At 39.6% G+C, this 21,933-nt stretch overlaps 1 protein-coding gene across 3 annotated transcripts in view; it reads left to right on the forward strand.

The window, feature by feature from the left end:
* Positions 1-21,933, forward strand: part of ARHGEF28 (Rho guanine nucleotide exchange factor 28) — a 122,778-nt gene that overhangs the window by 77,831 nt on the left and 23,014 nt on the right. For all 3 annotated transcript variants that reach the window (XM_066180737.1, XM_066180738.1, XM_066180735.1), the window contains 19 exons: positions 375-498; positions 2,381-2,513; positions 2,884-2,939; positions 4,414-4,462; positions 4,988-5,135; positions 5,242-5,363; positions 6,122-6,262; positions 6,717-6,967; positions 7,862-7,984; positions 8,379-8,496; positions 9,370-9,624; positions 10,528-10,604; positions 11,273-11,451; positions 12,086-12,180; positions 13,137-13,319; positions 16,778-16,933; positions 17,563-17,648; positions 21,026-21,064; positions 21,154-21,201. In XM_066180737.1, coding sequence (XP_066036834.1) covers positions 375-498; positions 2,381-2,513; positions 2,884-2,939; positions 4,414-4,462; positions 4,988-5,135; positions 5,242-5,363; positions 6,122-6,262; positions 6,717-6,967; positions 7,862-7,984; positions 8,379-8,496; positions 9,370-9,624; positions 10,528-10,604; positions 11,273-11,451; positions 12,086-12,180; positions 13,137-13,319; positions 16,778-16,933; positions 17,563-17,648; positions 21,026-21,064; positions 21,154-21,201 — 2,383 coding nt within the window. The remainder of the gene's footprint in view (positions 1-374; positions 499-2,380; positions 2,514-2,883; positions 2,940-4,413; positions 4,463-4,987; positions 5,136-5,241; positions 5,364-6,121; positions 6,263-6,716; positions 6,968-7,861; positions 7,985-8,378; positions 8,497-9,369; positions 9,625-10,527; positions 10,605-11,272; positions 11,452-12,085; positions 12,181-13,136; positions 13,320-16,777; positions 16,934-17,562; positions 17,649-21,025; positions 21,065-21,153; positions 21,202-21,933) is intronic.

Here is a 21,933-nt window from a genome sequence, read left to right on the forward strand (position 1 = left end):
CGGACTCCTGTCTGCTCCTGGGGCTCCTGTCCACTGCAGGAATGTCCAGACCACTGCAGTAAAAGCAGGGGAGCTTTTGATACCAACTGTAATCTAGGCAAACTTGTTATACTTTTGTAATATCTACATTATATACATATATATAATGTATGTGCAAAGTATAACAGTAACAATTGAGAGTGCTCATTGGCAAGTGCTACCTCTTTTTATATAGGGGTGGCAATCTTTTTCATGGTGTGTGAAACCCACAACAAAACATGTAATTGTAAATCATAGGTGAAATAAGCACTGTCCAGATTCTGCTGTATGTTAATTAAAGAAGTGTTGCCAGTGGAATGAGGAACATTTTTTTTTTCCACTGGGCTCTGTTTTAGGGGTCAGGAAGAGGAATGGAATAAATATGTTGCACCCTCAAAGAATGAGTCTGAAAAATACAAAGTGAGTCGGACTTTCAGCTTTCTGATGAACAGGATGACCAGCACACGGAATAAGCGCAAGGTAATTTGGGATTTATGTCCATATTATTATGTATGATTATGTCACTGTAATTGAATGAATTATAGATGGAAGCTGAATTTTTATGTAAAGAGAAATTGTTTATTACAAAACCACAAAAGTCATAGGAGGACTATTTTCACTTTTCTTTTTTTAAATTCAAAACATATGCAGGTTACCTGAAATGGCCTTCATATTAAAAACCAGCCTTCCTTTGATGTCCTTGGTAATTCTGTTTGGTGATTTAGCCAACATTTAAATGTATGAATTACATTTAAGAAATATTTTCTTTGGTAAATAAAATTAGGAGATATAGGCCTGATCTTGGAATTGCTCTCAAAAAATAATTGAGTATGTAAACTTCTACATTAGGGTGTAATTAGTTGAATTTGCTTTATTTGAAGTTAATGGGATTTCTTGCATAAGTAAACACTGCTTAGTGTTAAAGAGTTTGAGATTTGAGGCCTGCACAGTCAAACAGGCCTACTATGGGAAGGTAGATTGTTGTGCTTTATCTTCTTTTCTGCCAAAGTCAGGATTAAATGCTGGTGATGGTATTTCGTGTTCAGACTCAGATGTTTATTAATTCTTATTTATATTACAGTCTCAAAACCCATGAGTTCTACAGAACTTGTAGCTGACAAAGTAAAAATGGCTTCTATCTCTTTCTCTACAAGGCCTCTTAAGGATAAACTGTCAATTATGAAACGACACCTAAATTTTTTTTACTTTTAACCCAATAAGCAACCACCTGTGGCCCACAATGCAGATTTTTCTCACCCAGTTACAAAATACCACCCAAACTCATGAAGAAGAAGGTGAAGAAGAAGGACTTAGCCTATGCCCTAAAACTTCCATCTTGCTTTATAGATATTACTATATTCTAAAACCTTAAACCTAAGTTTTCCACCATGTGATATTACACACTTCTATTCAAACTACACACCCATAATCCCAGCTCTGTCACTGAATTTTGGAAGCCTCTTCCAAGGCCTCAGGTCGAATGCAGTGTTTTCTTGGGGGTCAGTGCCTGTCAGCACAGAAACTCGAAAATTCTCAGTGCCCAGGGTTCCAACAGTAGATTATAACATTGTAGTTTAATTCTAACCCTAATTTTAGATTAATGGCATCAAAAAGCCAGCTAGAAAGACAGGCTTGGCCTACATGCTCTTTCCAGGTGGCCTGTTGATGGTTTTGCAGGCTCCCTAGCATGCCCTTCTGTGCCCCAAGACATCCTCACATACATGGAACACATGTGAAGGTGTTTGTCTGAGGTGGTACCTTCAAGTGTCAGAACTGCCCCTGAACATGTATGTCTGGTGGTGCAGCCTGTGTCTGTGTGTTCTCCTAAAGTATAACAGTCAGTAGATATAAGTATATGTATAGTTATGCCAACAAGGGTGCTGGAAAAATAGGCAGAATTTATTAAAATTGCACCATTCATTAAAAATGTTGTTTTTAATGTCTTCTAGAGACAGCTTACCTAAATTTGCATAACTGCACCTTTATCTGCAGAGGTATGAGCTGTATACATGTAGAGGATGTAGGCGTTGACACCTGTGTGTGGAATGAATCAAGAACACTTCTTAAATTTTGTTTCCTATCCCTCCCCTTTTTGTAGATTTATAAAAGTATTTCTGCCAGTCTTCCTTGATAATGCTTCCAGGCCTAGCTGCCAGTAAAAGTATTGCCTATATGATTTTAGGGCTTCAGCAATATTGGGTGTAAGACTACAGTAAGCTGTTGCAAGTCTTCCAGGACAGGGATTAAATATTCTAGAATAATTTGGTTTTACAGGAGAATATTTTATTATTTTTAAGATTGAATAACTTTATCTTATTAATTTAACTTGTTTATTTTCCTGTCTCTGTTTTTGGGGATGAAGACAAAAAAAAAAGATACCAAAAATAAGGAGAAACCAACCAGGCACAATTTTACAAATGGGACTTTCCCAGGAGTTATCCCATGTATGGTTTGTGAAAAGGCCCTCCTAGGAAAGGAGTCACTGCAGTGTTCTTGTAAGTAGCTGCTGGTTTTTACATGTGAATTTACAGTGCTCTAAATGCTGTTCTGAAAAATCCTGGTTTAGTGTGTTGTTTGAAACCTTGTCTACTTTGGGATGTACCTGCTTTATGTAATGAGGTGAGGTTGACAAGGGAGAGGGAGGAAGGACAGCAGGTAACAGATTGGGAAAGAACCTCGTGCATCTCCTAGCCCTAGCATGTTAGACAGAAATTTCCTTGTAGCCTGGATCCATACATCAAAGAATCCTGAGGATTACTTTGGTAAGTGAACTTGAAAAAGCAAAACCTGAAGCCTCTGAGTACCTTTTCTGCAGACTGGAGTCCCTGTTTGGTGCCAGGCTTTGAAATGTACCTTCTCTTTCAGATTGCAGTGTGGTTGTGCATAAAAGCTGCAAGGAGTGCTCTTCTGTGTGCACTAAGGTAACCTCCTACACTGATCTAACAGAGCATGCTTGCTTTCCAAGGGGCTGGAAACATGACGAAGGAAATAAGAAAATGCACACAGACGGCCCAGACCCTGTGTCTGTATGAGAAGGGTTGCAAGGCTGTCAGAATGGCTAATGTGAGCAACGAAGCAAATGCTGTGCTTGAATAACTATTTTGGGGGCTGAAAATGAATTTCAAGAAGTGTTTATATTTTTGAAGGGTTGCAGGCTCAGACTGTGAAATGGTGTGCCTGGAGGGTTACAGAACAGATTGAAAAGAAAGGCTTCTCAAAACCCCGGAGAGAAAGAACCCTTTGTGTACTGGGGGGGCATTCCATATGTTTGGAGTAATGGAAAGCAGAGATGAAAGGGGCTCTGGCAGGTGACCTCATCCACCTCCTCACCCTTGGGCAGGCTCACTTCTAGGTAACAACTTGGGCAGATGTTTGTTTCACCCATTCTGGAAAATCTCTGGAGGAGCAGACTCCATGGCTGCCTGCCTAGGCAATTGCTCCCAGTGTTCAGCTGCTTCTGAGCAGGGCAAAACCAGCACTAAGCTGATGGATACTACTTTAACTGCTCAGAAGGAATGCATGCATGGTGAGGTTATCATAACAAAGACATCATCTTGAAAACCAGATGTGTAAGGCTACTGCCTTCAAGAAATAAAATGAGACTTGAAGAGAAATGTGCCACAGTGATGCCGGTCAATTTTCACATTAGTGGAGTGCGTCTTTCTGGTGTGGCTGGGTTTTGCATCATGGTGACTTCCATGGAGAGCATGATTCCATACTGATTCTTTAGCATGAACAAGCCTTGAACTCTACATAAATCAAGTGGGTTTAATTTTGTTTATAATTTTCACATCATGGTCCTGCACTAATTTCTGGGAAACTTTCATTTGGAATTAAGACTGCTGAACTGACAGCTTTGGTCCCTGGGGATGGTGGGTTATTTGCAAGAGGAGACAAGGGCCCCCAACTCATCTCAGCAAGAATGCAGTGCAGGAAATGTTCACTGACCCGCCTGTAGTGAAGTACGTGCCCAAGCACAGCAGGCTTTTGCTATAGATTTTGCAAAAGTCCACTTTGGAAGGGGAAGTGGTTCTGCCTCTTGTACCCGTGCTTCAGATAGTGTGCTACTACAAATGCCTTGTTCTTTTTTGAATTTAAAGCCCCAAATGTGCACTTTTCTTGCAGCCTTTGCAGGCAATACTCATATAGAGAAGTAGAATGTTGTAACTTAGTCTGCTTAGAAGAAATAATTTTGTATTGTAGTACAAATAGTATTCTACTTTGAATATTATTATCTACCAATAATTAATAAATTTAGTTATTGGAAGGAATTAGTACTGTACTTTTGGACCACTTTCTTGTAGCCCCTTGTGTGATGGTATATGTGAATGAGTTACTGACTTGGCTGTGAAGTATATTATCAGCTATGTGATTCCAAAAAATCCTTTTTTTCAGAAATCCCAGGAGAGAAACCATAATAAAAAGCTCCAAGTTGGCGTAACAAGTAAGTTAGGTATAAACCTAGCATTTCTAAGGTAGGCCTTGATTAAAAACCATGGCACTGACAGCAGGAACTTTCCCATGTCATTTTTCTGTTTTTAATTTTTGTTTCAGTATCTGTAAGAAAGGGTGTGTGTCTCTGATTTATGAATGGAATTTTTTAGAGATCACTGTTGAATTAACTCATCCTCTACTAAAATGAGTGTGAATTTACTATATTTTCAGTGCAAACAAAACCAAAAAGTAGTCTGTTCTGTCTATGTTATTTATCATGGTGCACAAGTATTTGCACACCTGTAGAGCATGTATGATTTGATAATATCTTATTGAATGGTAATTATTTTTATATTCTGCGAGAGAGCATTGTGGTTGTGTACCTTGGCAAGTGGACACTCTTGATGTGTGGTGTAGGTCAATAAGAGCACCAGATAGGATTTCTCATCATAAATGTGCTGTTGATGACATACTCTGTCAATACAATGACAAACTCATTGTTTGTCAAAATGTTGCGTTGTGCTTTGCCTCTCAGATTCCCTGCCTGGAGACATTTCACAGATGGTGCTATCCTCAGTGCATCCTTCTTTCTCTGTGCCTATTGGACTGCCTCCTGGAAAGAGGGAAGCCTCACAGCAGCCCTTCCTCTTGTCCAAAAGTGTCCCCAGTGCCAGTTTGGAAAGGTAGAGGGGCAGTTGCCAATGGACTATGCAAAATACACCCTTCAGCATTTCTAGGAAAATTTAAACCTTGAAATAAATGTGGTATTTTTTTTAATTTCTGCTGCAGAAGAACTACACAATTTTCTGAACAAGACTCTGAGACTAGCACCTGGAGGTTGAAGTCACAGTCTGAAGAGATGTTACAAACATTAGGGACCTTTTCTTCAATGGATGCATTTATGATGGAAGGTGAGAATATTGCACAGATGTTCCATCTTTTAACTGTTATTGGAAAGTGAAAACCAGAGAAACTCCTTAGCCGATTTAAGAAGACACTTCATCTTCTCAAAGTAGAGCACTTGTTTTTGATAATTACAGTTGTGTCCTTCATTAAAACATTGAAATCAAACACATTAGTCTTAAAAGAGAACTTTCCCTTTCTTCCTTATAATGAACTATTTTATAACTTTTAGAATATTTTAGTATGTCATTAACATTTTAAAGTAGTAGGGATAAATGTACTTGGCATCCTTGCAGAAACAGAACAGTAATACACTTTTCTTTTGCATTCATCCAGCTGACTCTGCTGACAGTGTCCATTGCAAACTGTAAACCTGCAACACATGTATTTCCTCAGTAGCCCAAATTCTTAACTCCTACTGGTGAGCTGTGTACTTACAGTAGCTACACAGCCTTATGAAGCAAATAGATATATATATTTTTTGTAGCTAGGTGTGAGACTGAATTTGAAAGCTGAAGGGCTTTCACTCACATAGGATGGCGCACATACCACTCATTGGACATCTGCTATTGGAAATGCTGGATTTTATTTTTAAATTTTAAAAGGTTTCTTCAAGCAAAGAGTTATAAAAAGGATTTAATCTGAGGAAAGAATATTCCCCTTACTTAATCTATTCCCCTTACTATATGAATAGATCTGCATGTGCCAGGGGACTTCCCTTACTCTTTATATGTGTGATGTTAAAGAAATATAAATTTTGTCATAGATGATGTGGATTTGTCTCAGTGGACTGGTCTCTGCACAGATGCAGAAGAGTTTGAGGCAGAGTCCTGGAGTCTTGTTGTGGATCCTCTGTTCTGCAGCCAGCAAGAAAAGGATGTCGTCAAGCGGCAGGATGTCATATTTGGTCAGTATTTCAAATGTTTAAACACAATTTGGTGTATCAAATAGAGAGGGAACCTACTTTATGTCCAGAAGAATGAATGCTTCAATTCAAAACAACAAGAAGGATCACAGAACATTTTTATCACAAATTGCAGTGTCTCCTAGAACTAAGGAAATGAATAGCAGTGGGTACCAGAGACATGCCTAGCCTGTTCACAGAATGGTTGAAATTGGAAGGGGCCTCATCTGATCACCAGCTCAAGCAATTACAACCACAGCTTGTTCAGTGGGATACAGAGAGAATTGTGTCAGAGCCAGATAAATTTAGTCTTCCTACTGACATAATCTGTTAGGTTTGAGGCTCACACAGAAAAAGGAATTATAACTGTGTATTTGATAGACTAAAGTCTATCTTAGAAGGCGTGTAAAATATTCAGGTGATTACTACAGTATGCTTTTTTTCTTTTGTACCGCAGAGCTGATGCAAACAGAAGTACATCACATCCGTACCCTGTTCATTATGTCTGAAATATTCAGGAAAGGGATGAAGGAAGAACTGCAGCTTGACCACAGCATGGTAGACAGAATATTTCCTTGCTTAGATGAGCTACTGGAGATGCACAGGCAATTCTTCTGCAGAATGAAGGACAGACGGCAGGAATCATGTGAGGCAGGGAGTGAGCGTAATTTTGTCATCAGCAGAATTGGAGACATCCTTGTGCAGCAGGTAGAAGCACCAGTTCTGTTAATGCTTTAAGTGCTCAGGGTTCCAAATTTAAACTTTTTTTTTTTACTCCAAATTTTTGTGTGCAAGAAGACAGTTACAGTTGCCTCAAAAAGATTCAAAACCTGTCCTCCCCTGATACTCAGCAATGCAAAAAAATATGATTATTGTCAGTAACTGTGATGAACTTGGGGTGGACTACTCTGTATGTGGTATGAGTCACAAGGAAAGTGATGAACTTGGTCATATTTGCAGTAGAAGGCTGCTGTCATACTATGGACTGCAAAAAATGGAAGCAATGGATTCACTTTTTTATCAGCTGAGCTGAGATGTGAAGAACCAATGATGGAAAAGAAACTAACCATTAATTTCTTGTAGTGATCTGGCCTGTTACATCCCAGGATACTGCCCACTAGGGAAGGGGTGGTTGCAAGGTGTTTCCTGTGGCCAAAGAATAGCTAACTGATGGCTTGGCATTCACACTTCAGTTCCTTGTGGAAGGGAGATGTAGCTTTTCACCATTGGTCAGTCTGTTTTTACTCCACTGAAATAAAAACCTTGTCTAGAAGCAATGTGGAGGTAAGACAAAAGTAAATGAACCTCACAGGATTGTGTTTGAAATAAGGTGAAGGAAATGCTGTTGTGATGTTCTAGCTGTTACTGGCAAGACTACAGTGGAGGTTGCTTGTGCTCTCTCCAGTCTGTGTTCCTCTTCTTGCTCCTAAAAGTAGCTAGCCTATTTTCATTCTGTAGTGGCAGGGCTTGTTAGTGAAATTCAGAGGACTTGATAAATCAGTAATGTAAAAATTCCCTATTTGTACAAAATACACTAGTTAAAGGTATACACTTTCTTGTCAGACAGAATGTTTAGCACAATTCACTTATTAATTTCTTCAGTTTTCAGAGGAAAATGCAACTAAAATGGAGAAAATATATGGAGAGTTTTGTGGCCATCAGAAAGAAGCTGTTAATCTCTTCAAAGAGCTGCAACAAAACAAGAAGTTCCAGAATTTTATTAAAGTAAGTTAATGTGTAATCATGAGCACTATTGACAAAACGCTCAGGAAAAAAGATATATAGCTATTACTTAGATTTAGGGTTGGAAATTATATTCAGTAACTCACTTTTAATGGCTAGTAAAAATGCCAGAAGTTTTTCCTCCTTAACTAGTGAGCTGATAAATCACAGTTTTCTTTCAAATTTTCGAATGCTTTGGCATCTAGTGTGTATTACACACATGTTTCTGTTACAGTACGCCTCATCCCTCAGCACAGCAACTGTTCCTTGGGGATGGTTCAGATTACCCAGCATTTGTTTTAACTTATTCTAATGCTTTTAGATCATATTTCTTATTAGTCAATTGGTGGTTTAATATGTAATTTACTGCTTAAGGTATGTATTTGTATCTGTGCAGCTGAGGAATAGTAACCTGTTGGCACGACGCCGAGGAATCCCTGAATGCATTTTGCTCGTCACCCAGCGGATCACCAAATACCCTGTTCTGGTTGAAAGGATATTGCAGTACTCAAAAGGTGAGTAAAAGCTAAAGTGTTGCTTCATGTCTGAAATCCTAGCCCATTTCTAACATAAGGAGTTTGCACAGCTGAAATATCACAAAAGATTAAATTCAGTGCTCTGTTGAGATATATCCAGAGTGACATAAATACCTAGTGCTCAGGCAAATGTCACCTGAACAGGGCTGTCTGGTCTTGTCAAGGCTGGATTGTGAAGATTTCTGAAGTTCCAGCCAGGTAGGCCATAGAAGTCCAAAAGAGAATACTTGTTTTAGGAAAAGACCTTGACTAAAGTATGTGAACTCACTCAGATACACATCTGTTCCTTTGGAATCAATTCTGGAGGAATCTTTTCAAAGTAGGACTAGGCAAACATTTTGTAAATTACTCTCTGTTTTTTCAGGCAAAGCTTGAATGCCTTCTGGAACTTAGTAGAACATTTTACAATTACTATTTACTTATAGATATTGCCCCACAAAAGAGCAGTAAATGAGCATTGTAGAAAGTTGAATATACAATGCAAAGCCTTTGTACTTGCAATCCTGTTTCATGGGCTCTTTTGCTTAGCCAGAAAAATAATACACTCTATGATTTACTTAGCTGCTAATTTTTTTTAAGTGCTTGCACCTCATAAATATGTCAGAAACTATCCAACGTGTTGTTTTGGCTAATGAATAAATCTGAGGTACTGATCATTTTTTAATAGCTGAGTCAAACAAAGGTATATACCTTCAATAATTCTAGTAAGATGGTTGCAAGGTTCAACTTAAATTAACAAATTCATCAATTCAAGCTTTGCATCATGCTGATTGTTTCCAAAAAAATAAGGCATTATATCTTCTCTTGAACATGCTGACTAGTGTCATGTTGTTTATTTTTTATTTCATACAGAAGGAACAGAAGAACATAAAGACCTGTGCAAAGCCCTTCGTCTAATTAAGGATGTAATAACAGCAGTAGATTTGAAAGTGAATGAGTATGAGAAAAAGCAAAAGCTGTTGGAAATTCTCTGTAGAACTGAAAACAAAACATATACAAAGATGAAAAATGGCCATGTTTTTAGGAAGCAAGACTTGATGAGGAAAGAGAGGATACTTCTTCATGAAGGTTTAGTGTATTGGAAGACAGCGACTGGTCGGTTCAAAGGTATTTCACCTGAGCAGTAAGGTCCTTTAACTCTTTATTTGCAAATAACATTCAAAGACTGGTTAAAGAATGAAAATACTTTCTTGTGCTCCATTGCAAATAAGTGTCTGAGGTAATGGTACTGCAAATGTCCCACTAATTTCTGGATGATCAGTTCCAGAAGCTGCCGTGGTTTGTGAGTAATCTGCATTGGAACATAAGTGCACATAAAATGCCATCTGCATTTCTTCTTCCAGCCCCTCCTTCCATTTTTTTTTGCTTTTCAATTTCATTTCATAATACAGTGCTTTGACTTCTAAATTTTTATTGTTCACAGTGCTTGCCATTGAAAATAGGTCATTAACAATTCAGAGATAATGAGACATCCGTAATAGAAAAGAAATTCTGAAGCCACATTTGGCTGGAGCACAATTTTTACATGCAAGCTCAGATTTTGACTTTTGGTGTTAATGATGTATTAGAGGTTGGAGTTTTTTGGGAGCCTACTAGTGTTTACTCTTCAACTCTATAAAGCTGTCTGTTGATCATTGTTCTAGAAACACTTTTACCAGTGCAGTACTGTGCTGTGAGTGTATGCAACAGCACAGAAAAAGCAAGGTTATGTGAAATAATCTTTGTCAGGTGAATAGCTTAGGGAAGCTGTACTGCCATTGGTGCAAGGATTTTTTCTTTCCCTGGGTCTGTGCTCCAGCATGGTGCACTTTCCTGAGAGATACAAAGCAGGGATGTGCAAGTGCTTCATGCAGACCATGGTCTAATTCAGATATTTCCTGTTTAGTTTACTGTAGGATTCTACAAGATATTTCTTCATTGGGGCTTCTCCCTTTATAAAGTAAGAATTATAATAACACTCACTGCACTGATTTTAATTAAAAGACATTCTTTTCCTTTCCTGATTTTAAGACACCTTAGCTCTGCTCCTAACTGATGTACTACTGTTCTTACAAGAAAAGGATCAAAAATACATCTTTGCAGCTGTTGTGAGTATATTATCAGATATTTGAACACATTGCACATTTCTTTGTATATTTCTCAAAAATTAGGTCCTTATCAAGCTCATTCCCACATAACTTTTTTTTTCTAAAATCCTGGCATTGTGTTCAGAACTGCAATATATCAGTATATAGCAAATAAGGATTGTTTTCAAAAGTAAATAATTTTTTGGAGAAGGATGAAAATAACAGAATTGTATCTTTAATTTTGTATCTTACATGACTGCGAAGGTGGGAAGTAATGCAGGCTCTTTCAGTTGTTTAATATAAATTTTAACTTTTTGTTCCATAAAGCAAACAGAAGAACAATTGTTACTGAAAATATGGTAGTAAACACACATAAAAGATATGACAGGTCATAGAAAGAAGTTACCAAACTATAGAAATATAAACATTTTATGAATATTGTATCTCAGTATCATTGAGCCTCTGAGATTTTCTTTTTAGCACATACCTAGTGCTTAATTTGCTCATTAAAAGTGTAGCATGTTTTAAAGAATAGTTTAAAAGGACGTCTGATTACTCAAAACTTTCAGTAGTCTGACTATACCAGGAGTAGTGTTAGTCCAATGAATTGAAAAATCATGGTCTTCCTAGAGTGTGGTGTTTTATAAGAAGGTAATTTATTATTTGTGTGCTTTGACTGTTTCCTCCAGGACCAGAAACCTTCAGTTATCTCCCTTCAGAAGCTCATAGTAAGAGAAGTAGCCAATGAAGAAAGGGGGATGTTTCTGATCAGTGCTTCATCTTCAGGGCCTGAGATGTATGAGATTCATACCAGCTCCAAAGAAGAACGTAACAGTTGGATGAGGCATATCCAAGAGGCAGCGGAAAGGTAGGGAAAAAGGGGTTTGGTTTTCATGCTGGTAGTCCAACACCGATGGGAGGTTGGTTGGATATTCATGGCAGCACGTTCTTTGTTCTGCATTGCACTGGGTCCATCTGTGAGTTTGGGTTTTCCCCTGAGCTCAAGGTGCCAAAACCTCTTCATCACTCCTGCCACACTTCCCATATTCCTTCTGGTTTCCCAGACTGAATCAGCAGACCCTTTCTCTTCCTCATTAGACATCCTTACCAATCTTCCCTTGCGTTTGGCACTGGCTGCCTTCCGGAGCCCTGCAGGTGTCCGTACAACTATTTTGAGGAAATTGCAAATCAACTCATTAAGAATGGTGGGGAAAATACTGCTTCTGATAGGGTCCAAGCTTATGCTTGGGACAGCAGACCTGTGTGTCTGCCCCAGCCCCTCTCTTGATGTGCAGTGCAGCCTTGCCAGAGTATAAAGAAGTCTTTCAGCCTGCTTGATGCCCACTTACTGGTCTATAAAGAAGCAGAAAAATGGCATGTTTCTGGATTGTTGCAAAAGGTGCTGGTGTTGTGTTCTGTTTGTTATGAATGTAACATTGTGTTGAAGATGAATAGACAATTTGCAATTTTTTTTTATCCACCTTTGTCTTTTATCTGTGAAGATGTCCAGAGGAAGAAGAAGAGGTAAAAATGAGTGAATCTGATGAGGACAGACGTATTGCTGAGGCCAAGGCATACAGAATTCAGAAATATCAAGGTGTGGTTTTTTTTCCTGTCGCTCTGGGACCTCTGGCATCCTCAGAATTCAGAATGAATTAGTCATGCACTCATACTGTCTGGTGCACTCAAGGTGGCTCAACAAGCACAGTCACAGCAGACACAGATGGGGTGGTCTGATGGTATAATGTGAATGCAGTGAAAGAGAAGCATGTTTTCTCCAAACACTTCAATGTTTCTGCTACATTACTAAAACTAAAAAAGAAAAAAAAAAAAAAAGGTTGTTTTCAAAACAAACACTGAATTTCACAGATTTGCATCAGGACCAGGTTGGAGTGAAATACCTGAGTTTGTGAAAATACTTTGAATCTTCAAAGTTGTGTGGCTTTGTGCTTGTTTATGGCACCTTGTCCTTTGCTGTTATTGTTTTTATCTGCAAATATAGCTAATAGGAATAAATTCTACTTCCTTGGTGCCCCTACACCTAACTCCCACATCTTTATACTGCTGTAAGGAGAGAAATTGCAGCAATGTCTATCCTACTGAGAGGCACAGGGAAGGGCATCCTCTGCTGAAAGTAGGTCTTCTTTGATGTTGAGACCCTGAATTATTAACACACATGAGCCAAGTGCTTTTCCAGGAGGTAGAACTGACATGTTGTTGTAAGTGCAACAGGAGTAATGAGGGCCAGAGAGGGCAGCCAAAGCCACCTCATCAGGGGAGGGCTTTGGCCTAGACTCTGCCAAGCTGTCTGTTAGCTTTCATTTGAATAAACTGTGGGATGAACTTGGATGAATTTGAGTCCTGGCTACTTAAAAGAAGTAGCCTAATTAATTAAAAAAATAAATAAAAAAAGAAGTATCTAATTCTTTAACTTGAATTAGCACTCTCGACACAGAATAAATATGAGAAAGGTAAATGGGAACTACGATTTCCCTGATGATAAAAAATGATAATACAATCTTCAATTTTACACTGTTCAATTTTGGTTGGCAGAATCACTGAGTAACCTGGACCAGCAAATCTGCAGTTACTTGGAAGAAAAGTTGCATATCTATGCAGAACTGGGAGATCTGTGTGGGTTTGGGGATGTCCATATAGAACCTCACCTACTTATCAAACCTGATTCTGGAGAAACTCCACAGGCTGCTCCACTGCTGGCAGCAGCATTCAGAGAAGGTGAGTTTGCATGGGAGGATTGCATGGGATTGGTGGCTCTTCATGTGGGCAAGTATTTCAAGGTAACCAAGTGCAGCCGTGTTGCCTTGTGCTGCAATTCTGTCAAGTCTCAAGAGGTGGTAGTGTCCAAAATTACCAAAGGGCATTGAAGAAAAATCTGTCATGTTTATTTTGTCAGATACAGGAAATGGTACCTGCTAGATTGTAAAATAACGGATATGTTTAGGGCATAGCATCAAATATAAGCAGGTAGGGGCATGGTGTTAGGTTGTTAGATGTCCTTACAGTACAGATCTGTGAAGCACAGCATGGGTTGCAGTATAATATTGCACCTGGCCCCCAACCTTCACCTACCTTGGCTGATTTTGATGTCAGATCATAATTCTGTATGGTCACACACAGAGCAAATCAAATTTCTAACAAGAAACACCTGCCAGAATTGCTGGAGGAGCCCTGTTTTTTCCTTTCATTAATAGGGAGTTGGTAGATGGCTCTATGTCTTAGTTTGGAAAGACAGGTGTCTGCCAGGAAAGGCTGGAGCTTCCCTTGGAATGAAGAATGCAAACCCCCTCCCTCCGAATTATCGAATTATTATAATTTTGAAATTAAGGGATTTCAGGCAAGTACATGGGAATAACATTCCTTTACTAGGAATAGGAAAAATTAAAAAGTTGTAGTACCAAAAGAAAACCCCAAACCCAAAACAAACAACAACAACAAAAAACCCCCCAAATAAACAACAAAAAAAGCAAACAAAAAAGAAAACACTGATAGAGTCAGAATACATCCTGATACCCTGTTGGTCAGAGTGTTGGTAGAAATCCAGTCAAGCCCTCTTGGAGTGAGAGATGTAGTTCTCTTGGAGCAGAGATGATTCCGTAGAAGGGTCCAGTGGTGGTGAGATGGGTCAAATCTTCCTCTGGGAATCCAGTGGAAACAGGCTGTCGTCGTGTTCTGAAGCTCAGGTTTTATCCAGCTAGGAATGCTTGGCTCCTCCCCCTGGGTGGAGCATCTCCCAATGGGATGATGTAATTATATCAGCCATGCAGTGAACCTCGATGGCCCATTAACAGCAGATATGGCCTGGAGGGTAGATGGGTCCTTGAAGAGATAAAGAACACTCCCCCACCTGGTTTTAACAGCTGCCCATCAATAGAAGGCTCCCACCACCTCCCCCTGGAGTTATAAGGAATGGGTCAGAGAACAGAAAAACACCATCCCAACCAGTTTCAACAGATGGTAACAGAATACATTCTTTTGGTTATGTCTTGCATTGCAAGACACTGTACCATGTACACTGCTGTCCTACAAAGGAAGGCAGTGGTATCTGTAGATACCTTGCCTAACTGGAACTTCAACTAAACTTCTCCTAAACTCAGTGGAAAAGAGGCCTTGGTAAACTGAGTCCTGACTTTAGTATCACCTAAATTGAGAACTGTGTGCTACTAACCACATTTGAACCTATAAAGCAGTGGAGCTTGGTATTCATCTCTATTATAAAGTCAAAGAGCATTTTATTGATAAAATTGATTAAACCTGTGGTGGGGTACTGTTAGTCATAGATGAAACAGAAAATACTTTAAATGGCAGCCTATTCTTATTACACACCTTCTTCTGCCCACTTCTTTATTTTTCACTTTTACTCATGCTGTTGTTGATGATGATGTCTTTGATTTCAAGACACTACAACACTCTGTGGGATCTTACAGCTGTTTACATTGTAGACAATTTGTGGGGATTATTTTCCAGGATGGAAATACTAAATCCCTGAGCTAATAGCAGACTCTATGGGAATAAAGTGTTGCTCATAGCAACAGAAGGACAGAATTACACAGTGCTTAAGCAAATTAGATATACACAAATCCTTGAGATGAGATGGGATAAGTCCAAGACTGCTCAGCAAGCTGGCCAATGTCACTGTGAGGCTGTTTTTCTCTCAACTTTGAAAGTCACAGAGATCAGGAGAAGTTCCTGATTATTTGAAGAAAGCAAACCTCACACTCCAAGAAGGAATATACAGAAAACTAAAAACCAGTCAGTCTCACCAGCATCTCTGAGATAATCCTCCTGGAAGGCATTTCCAAGAACCTGAAAGACAGGAAGTTGATTTGGAACAGCTGTCAGAGATTAATTAGGGCAAGTTGTGTCTGGCTAACCTGGCTGGTTTTATGGTGAGAGAGATTGGTAACCATGTTGGTTACCTTGACATCTCTCAGACCTTCAAGGTTTGCACTGGCTGTAGTGTCCTTACATCTGAATTGTTGTAAACTACTGAACTGGGTGGACTGCTGGGCCGAAGGGTTTGGTCATTTGATGCTCAGTTGAGATCATGTTATCAGGGGATTCTCTTAGACCTGGGATTATTTTTGCTGGGATCATTGTTGTATATTATTGGATGTTATTAGAGGTTTCTCCTGAGACCATTAGTGTTCAACATATTCATTAATGCAGTTAACCTCAGGATTGAGTACACTCTTAGCAAGCTTGTGACTGTCATCGAATGAGGTGGAGCATTCAGTGAGCTGGAGTCACCTCTACAGATTGAGAAAATGGGCTAAGAGGAACATCTAGGCATTTGACAAAGACAAAGGCAAAGTCCTGCATCTCAGGGGATGTAATCCTGTGTGTTGGTACAGGCTGGACACTGAATAGGCAGAAAATACCTTTGAGGAAGTGGACTTGGGAGTCCTGTGTGACAGCAGGTTGACCATGAGGCAGCCCTTGCCCTTGTGGCAAAGATGGCCAACTGCTACCTGGGCTGCTGCAGTAGGAGGAGAGCTGTCAGTAAGTTAAGGGAAGTGATTCTTCCTCTACTTAACCCTGGTGAGCCCTATCTGGTCTGCCATGACAAATGCTGTGCTTCCCCTTGGGCAAGAGACACTGGCAAAGTAGAGCAAATCCAGGGAAAGGCACCGGGATGACTAGAGGGCTGGAGGACACGGTGTCTGAAGAGGAGCTGAGGTAGCTGGCTTGGTAGGTGTCTTGGTTTAGATAGACAGGTATCTGCCAGGGAGGGTTGGAGTCTACAAAACCCATGACAGTAGGATCTCATCACTGTCCACAGAAGCTTAATGGGAGGACATAGAGAAGTCAGATTTTCTGCAGAGGCACATGATGATAAAAACACACATGGACAAGAGACAATAGTCCTGTGGTGAAACACAGGCAATTCCAGTTAACTGGAATGAAAAATTAAATGCCATGAGAGTGTTAAAAAGGTGGAACAGGTTGCTTGGGGAGACTTTGAAGTTTCCATCCTTGGAGGTTTTAAAGACTTGTGTGTGCAAAGCTCTGAGCAACACAATTGAGATCAGGTTTGAGTGAAGTTAGGACTAGTTGACCTCTGAAAGTGCCTTACAAGCTAGATTATTCCATGGTCAATCAATTCCATGTCATTGATTCATGCACTAAGGAACTATTTAAGAGGCCTCTGTAATTCTGCATATTTTTCTCTTCAGTTGAAAGTCTCCATGTTGCTGTAACATCATCACAAGTGAACAAAACAACATCATCACAAGTGAACAAAACAGACGGAACACCGGAGGAAAGCACTGAGGAATTAAGTGTGAAGCACAGATTCACTGCCAATAAAATGCTGGAATCTGATCCAGGTGGTGAGTAGAATTTGATGCTTTTACATTTTTAGAGTGCTAAAATAATTGATACCAAATTGGTTTTTTAGAAAGCCTCCATGGGGTAGGACAGAATCAACAGAAAATAATGTAATAAAAGTTGTCTTTGGGCAAATGTTCAGGCAGTGTAAATTGTTATATAGCTTTATTGAAAGTACACTTTCTTGTCACTGTTGTTCAGCTCTGCATCAAGTCTATATTGCAATATAGGCCATTTCCCTTTTTGTCAATCATTTTGGAAAATCAGGATTGATATTCCAATAATTTCAGCTGCAAGGGGTAGCTTTAATTTCTGACAACAAAATTGTGAATGAAGTTGTGTAAAAAACATTGCTACAGAGCACTTTTAGTGTTACAGTTAGAGCTAACTCCAACCTTTCATAAATGAAATAGTGCTAATTTGTAAGGTGGAAAAACTGAATTCTGCCATGTGTGCCATCCTGGCTTGCAAATTTGTTTTTCCTCAGCCTAGGATCCATTATGTAACTACAAACTATAAAAATCACTGTCTCATCATCCTGAGTAGCTGCAAAAAGCATGCTCATTGTTTTTCTAGTCAGGATATGCTTTGACACCTTTCTTTTGCATTTTCTTGGGGCTTTATTTGTTAGATGCAGAAAGAGAAGAAATTGAAAAATCACCAGAAATCAATCTCGGCATTGAAAAGGAAACGGCAGGTGGCAATCTTGAGGATAAGGTATTGTAACCCATTTTTCTTCCTGCACTGCACACAGCAGTCTGGGCACTGTGCATGTACATGCTACTCAAATTTTTATGGGGAATTTCACTCAGATCCAGATAATTCAGTCTAACAGAGGTCACTGCAATTAATAATAAAATTTCAAAAAGCAGTCATAAACAATCCAAGCACAGAATGATTTTCCTGCAAGGCTTAAGATCAGTGAGTTGTAATAACAGGTGCTGTTTTCAAACCACCTCTATGGGCTGAGTCTCTGCTGTCATCATTCAACATAGATGATTATCTATGGAGCTGACAGTAGTATTCCCTCTCCTCCTTCCTCCTGTTCACAAGATGATGTAAGTCTCCTGCAGTGACACAGTCCTCAGCTAATGCAAGGAAGACTTGTGCACTGGAAGAACTTTGTCCTGAGAACAACCACATAAAATAGGATGGATGTTTTTACACCAGCTTGCTTCAGAATTTTAAATCAAAACAAAATGGAGCATTTAGAGAACATAAGAGAAAGTGCCCATTTTGCAAAATCCTATAGCTGATAAGCAAATCTGGGGGGAAAAGCAGAACCAAAAACCAGTTCTGGACAAAACTAGGAATGACAAATTTTATGTAGCAACAGAGTGTTGGAGTAAGCAATGTGGATTACTGTGTGGAAATAAAGTGAACCCTAAGAGTGTAGTTCTTAGGTGAGGACTAAGAATCGCAAAAGGAATAAAGGGGAGAGACAAGAATATGAGATACAGAACTTGAAATGGAAAGAAAACTTTGCTTGAAAGTTTAGCATTAACATACTGTGGCTGCATCAGGTCTGAAAGAGGGCTTCTGTCCTTGAAACTTTGTATTTGTTATTTTTCTATACTGGGAATACTCTTGCTAGTACACTAACCTTTTTATAACCTCATCTTATGCTCAGCTCTAGATCATTTTACTTATCAGACTGCTGAAAGAAGGGAGCAGGAGGAAGAATGTGAGTGGAAAAATTTTTTTGAAAACAAAAGTCTAAGTGAGGGAGCAGAGAATCTAGTTGAAGAGGAATAGAACTTAGAGAGGGTAGAGAAGCACAGATATAGCCCATTAAAAATTGCAGTAGCTCCACATGAAAACTGTGCCTTTGGGGTTAAAGAGAACGTAGAGCCTGGCTCTTCTCAGAGCTGCAGAGCAGATGCATGAGTGTCCAAGATTACAAGTTGAAGCAAGGGAAATTCTGAGTGTATACATGGAAAATAATCAGTGCAAGAATGAACAAGGAGGAATGTTTGTCCAAGAGGTTATGGGGGTCTCTACCCTTGGAGATTTCCTGGATTTGATTGGAGAACGCCTTTGGCAACCTGCTCTAACTTTGAAGCTATGCCTAGTCATAAAGCTGGAGGGACCTGCACCCAACTCTTCCACCAATGGTCATTGTCCTATTATTATTTATGGCCTACTATTTGGGCAAGGCATATATCACATTCTCTGATACCCTGTCAGAATCAGACTTACCAGGAGGTGGCAGAATGAGCAAAGAAAAGAGGGAAGGAAAGGGCTTTCCAGGGTGGCGAGTGTGCAGTCCCAGGGTTGTGGGTGCCAGCTCTGGACTCAGCCCAACTCGCTTGGGAAAACAGGAGCTGGACAGGGGGGAAAGAGCTCCCGACTTGGCGGTTAGATGCTAAGAAGACACTGGAAAGAAGAGCATTGTCCCTGAAACATGAGGGATGTTCAGTGGGCAGTTGTGTGAAGTGATCCCCATCTTGTCTCCCCTGCCCCTGCCTTGTATGTCCAAAGCACAGTGCAGCCTGCTCTGGAATCTCACCGTCCTCATCTCTGAACCAAGGTGATCAGGAACAGTGGCAGGGAGGTTGTGCTGGCCTACAGCACAATTAAACACCTGAAATTCCTGCTTCACTCCTAGCTGGATTTGCAGGGCATGTGCCAGCTCAGCTAAACCTGTCACACCCTCGTGTCCCTAGCACTCAAGTGGTGCTGCAGTGAGGGGACCTTGGGCACTGGGACTGGCCACTTGCACCTCCTTGGTCCAGCCAATGCCAGATAACCCTCCCTGTGCACATCTGTTTTCAAATTAAAAAGGGCTTAAGAACCTGAAAGAAACCCTGCTCTTGTTTAATGTGCAGGCTCTCCTTTGTACACTCTTCCTCACCCTTCCAGCATTACCTTCTTTCTCTCCCTCTTGGTCCTGTGCTGCCTCCTTGCCTGCTGCTCACCATCCTTCCAGCTAAGGAAAAGCAGAGCTATCTCGAGTTCATCCTTGGGCTGCACAGAGACAACCCTGCAAAATTCTCTGTTTTCACAGCAGGGCCAAGCTTTTCTATGGTAGTGAGGAGGAGGAGGTGAAGATGTGGAGGGGGAATGGAAGGAAATACTGCAGAGAGATAATAAGAGAAAGAGTAGTGGAGGAAATGATGCAGCTGGTACTCACTGTGCCCCATGGGTGTCTGTGTTGGGTTGTGTTTAGGGGGCTGGTCTTTCTCATTTTCATTTTCAGTTATTGCATCTAAATGTAGCAGGTGCTTTGCTCTCTGCTGTGGAAAATTGGACTCAGTAGAGAACTTAAGAGAATCAGAGAGAAAATAAATATTCCCCAAACTCCCCTCTGCTTCTTAAAAAAAAAGAGAGAGAGAGAGAGAGAGAGAGAAAAATCCTACAGGAAGTCTTTTCAGCATAGTCTCAGAAGGGATTGTGTTTGAAACAGGCCCCACGATTTCATTTTATCTTTCTCAGAGGAGCTGTTCTTCATGCTGAAGGGATTATGGGTAGCTTCACCCCATAAATTTAGAGAGCTTCTTAGGAAAAGGGAGCAGGATGGAAAGTGTGAAGCAGCTGTGCCTTGCTGCAGAGGACAGTGGTGACCATGCTGGTACCTTTCGTAGAGTATACTGGGCACAGCATCTCACAGGGCACACAAGACATTTTTTGTAATCCATTAACTTGATTTCTTGCTAGTTTCTTAGTACTTTATTATGTCTGTTTTTGAAGAGTCTTATGCTGTTTCATCCTACTGTAAGTAATCTAAACCCACTGTGCTGTATATACAGAAGTCTGGTTACTGTGTCTCAAAATTGTCAGGTAAACAAAGAAAGAATTGAAATGTCTTTTCTGTGTAGCATTGCTCACAAGGAATTAAAATTGTGGAGGAAATCGCTTTATTTTTACAGTTGATATCAGAATCTCTTGTAATTTCCATGGAAACTCCATTATTGATGAATTGGTAGTCTTCATAGATTGTTGCTTCTGTCTTTTTTTCATATACCCACAGAAAGGGTTGACTCAGTACACATTTCCTGGCCATATGTCCTCATTAGTTAAAAAAAAAAAATTACCTAGATGACACAGTTTTAAAACTTAAAACAACTTTTTAAAGCTACGTGTGTTTATTTTAGGGAGGAAGTATGAATTTTTCAGGATCCACAGGGACAGAGGTGAGTTAATTTAACCCTCAGACAGAATGTGGTAACTATTTTGTTAACAGTGGCCAAACCTTTGAAAATCCTTCTCTTTTATTTTCTAGATTGTACAAGCAATCCAGAACTTAACCCGTCTCTTATACAGCATGCAGGTGACTACTCCACTACTAGCTTTGTAGAGTAATTAATTTGTCCTAATAATTTACTTTAAAGATTTGTTTTCATGTTGTCCTGCTTTTAGACATTATGTTAATTGATATGGATCTCTACTGACTGTTGCACAAGTTGTCACAGAATATAGTTTTATTCTACATCAGTGATAGATTTCTTTTAAGAACTGAATAATACTAACCTGCTTAGAGATCAGCCCCTCCTCCCAAAAGGGGATGTCTGTACAGTCCAAAAGCCTAGCAGGAAAGTAAAATGATGGCTCCACTTGAACTCTTGTTGTTCCACATATAGATTTTTGAAATTACAGATCAAAAAAAAAAATGATTTTGATTAGACTGTTCTCCTGGCTAGTAGTAAGCAGTAATTTTGCCAGGTAGCTCAGGCAGCAAACTCAGCCCATTTTTTTTGGATGCTTAAATCTCACTTAGTTTGTATATTTTATAGGGTCTTAGTATGAAGTGTTTGCCTCTTTTATGCTAAGTTTGAGTGTCTTCTTATTTAGCTGCAGTTTTACAATTCTATTTTTAAATGTTTCATTTAAGTATACTTAATTTTTAGACCTTAGCATATTTCATAATAATCCTGGAAACCTTGGGCTTAGAAGTTAAGGGTTAAGTGTATTGAAGCAATGCAAAAGCAAAATAAAAATCCTGTAATTGAGGCAAAGATTTTTGAGTAATTGGAAAACAAACAGGTGTAGTAAAGTAAGGTTT

This window comes from Chamaea fasciata, unplaced genomic scaffold (genome assembly GCF_029207755.1).
Source record: "Chamaea fasciata isolate MVZ Bird 193981 ecotype frontalis unplaced genomic scaffold, bChaFas1.0.hap1 SCAF_4, whole genome shotgun sequence".
Taxonomy (NCBI): Eukaryota; Metazoa; Chordata; class Aves; order Passeriformes; family Sylviidae; genus Chamaea; species Chamaea fasciata.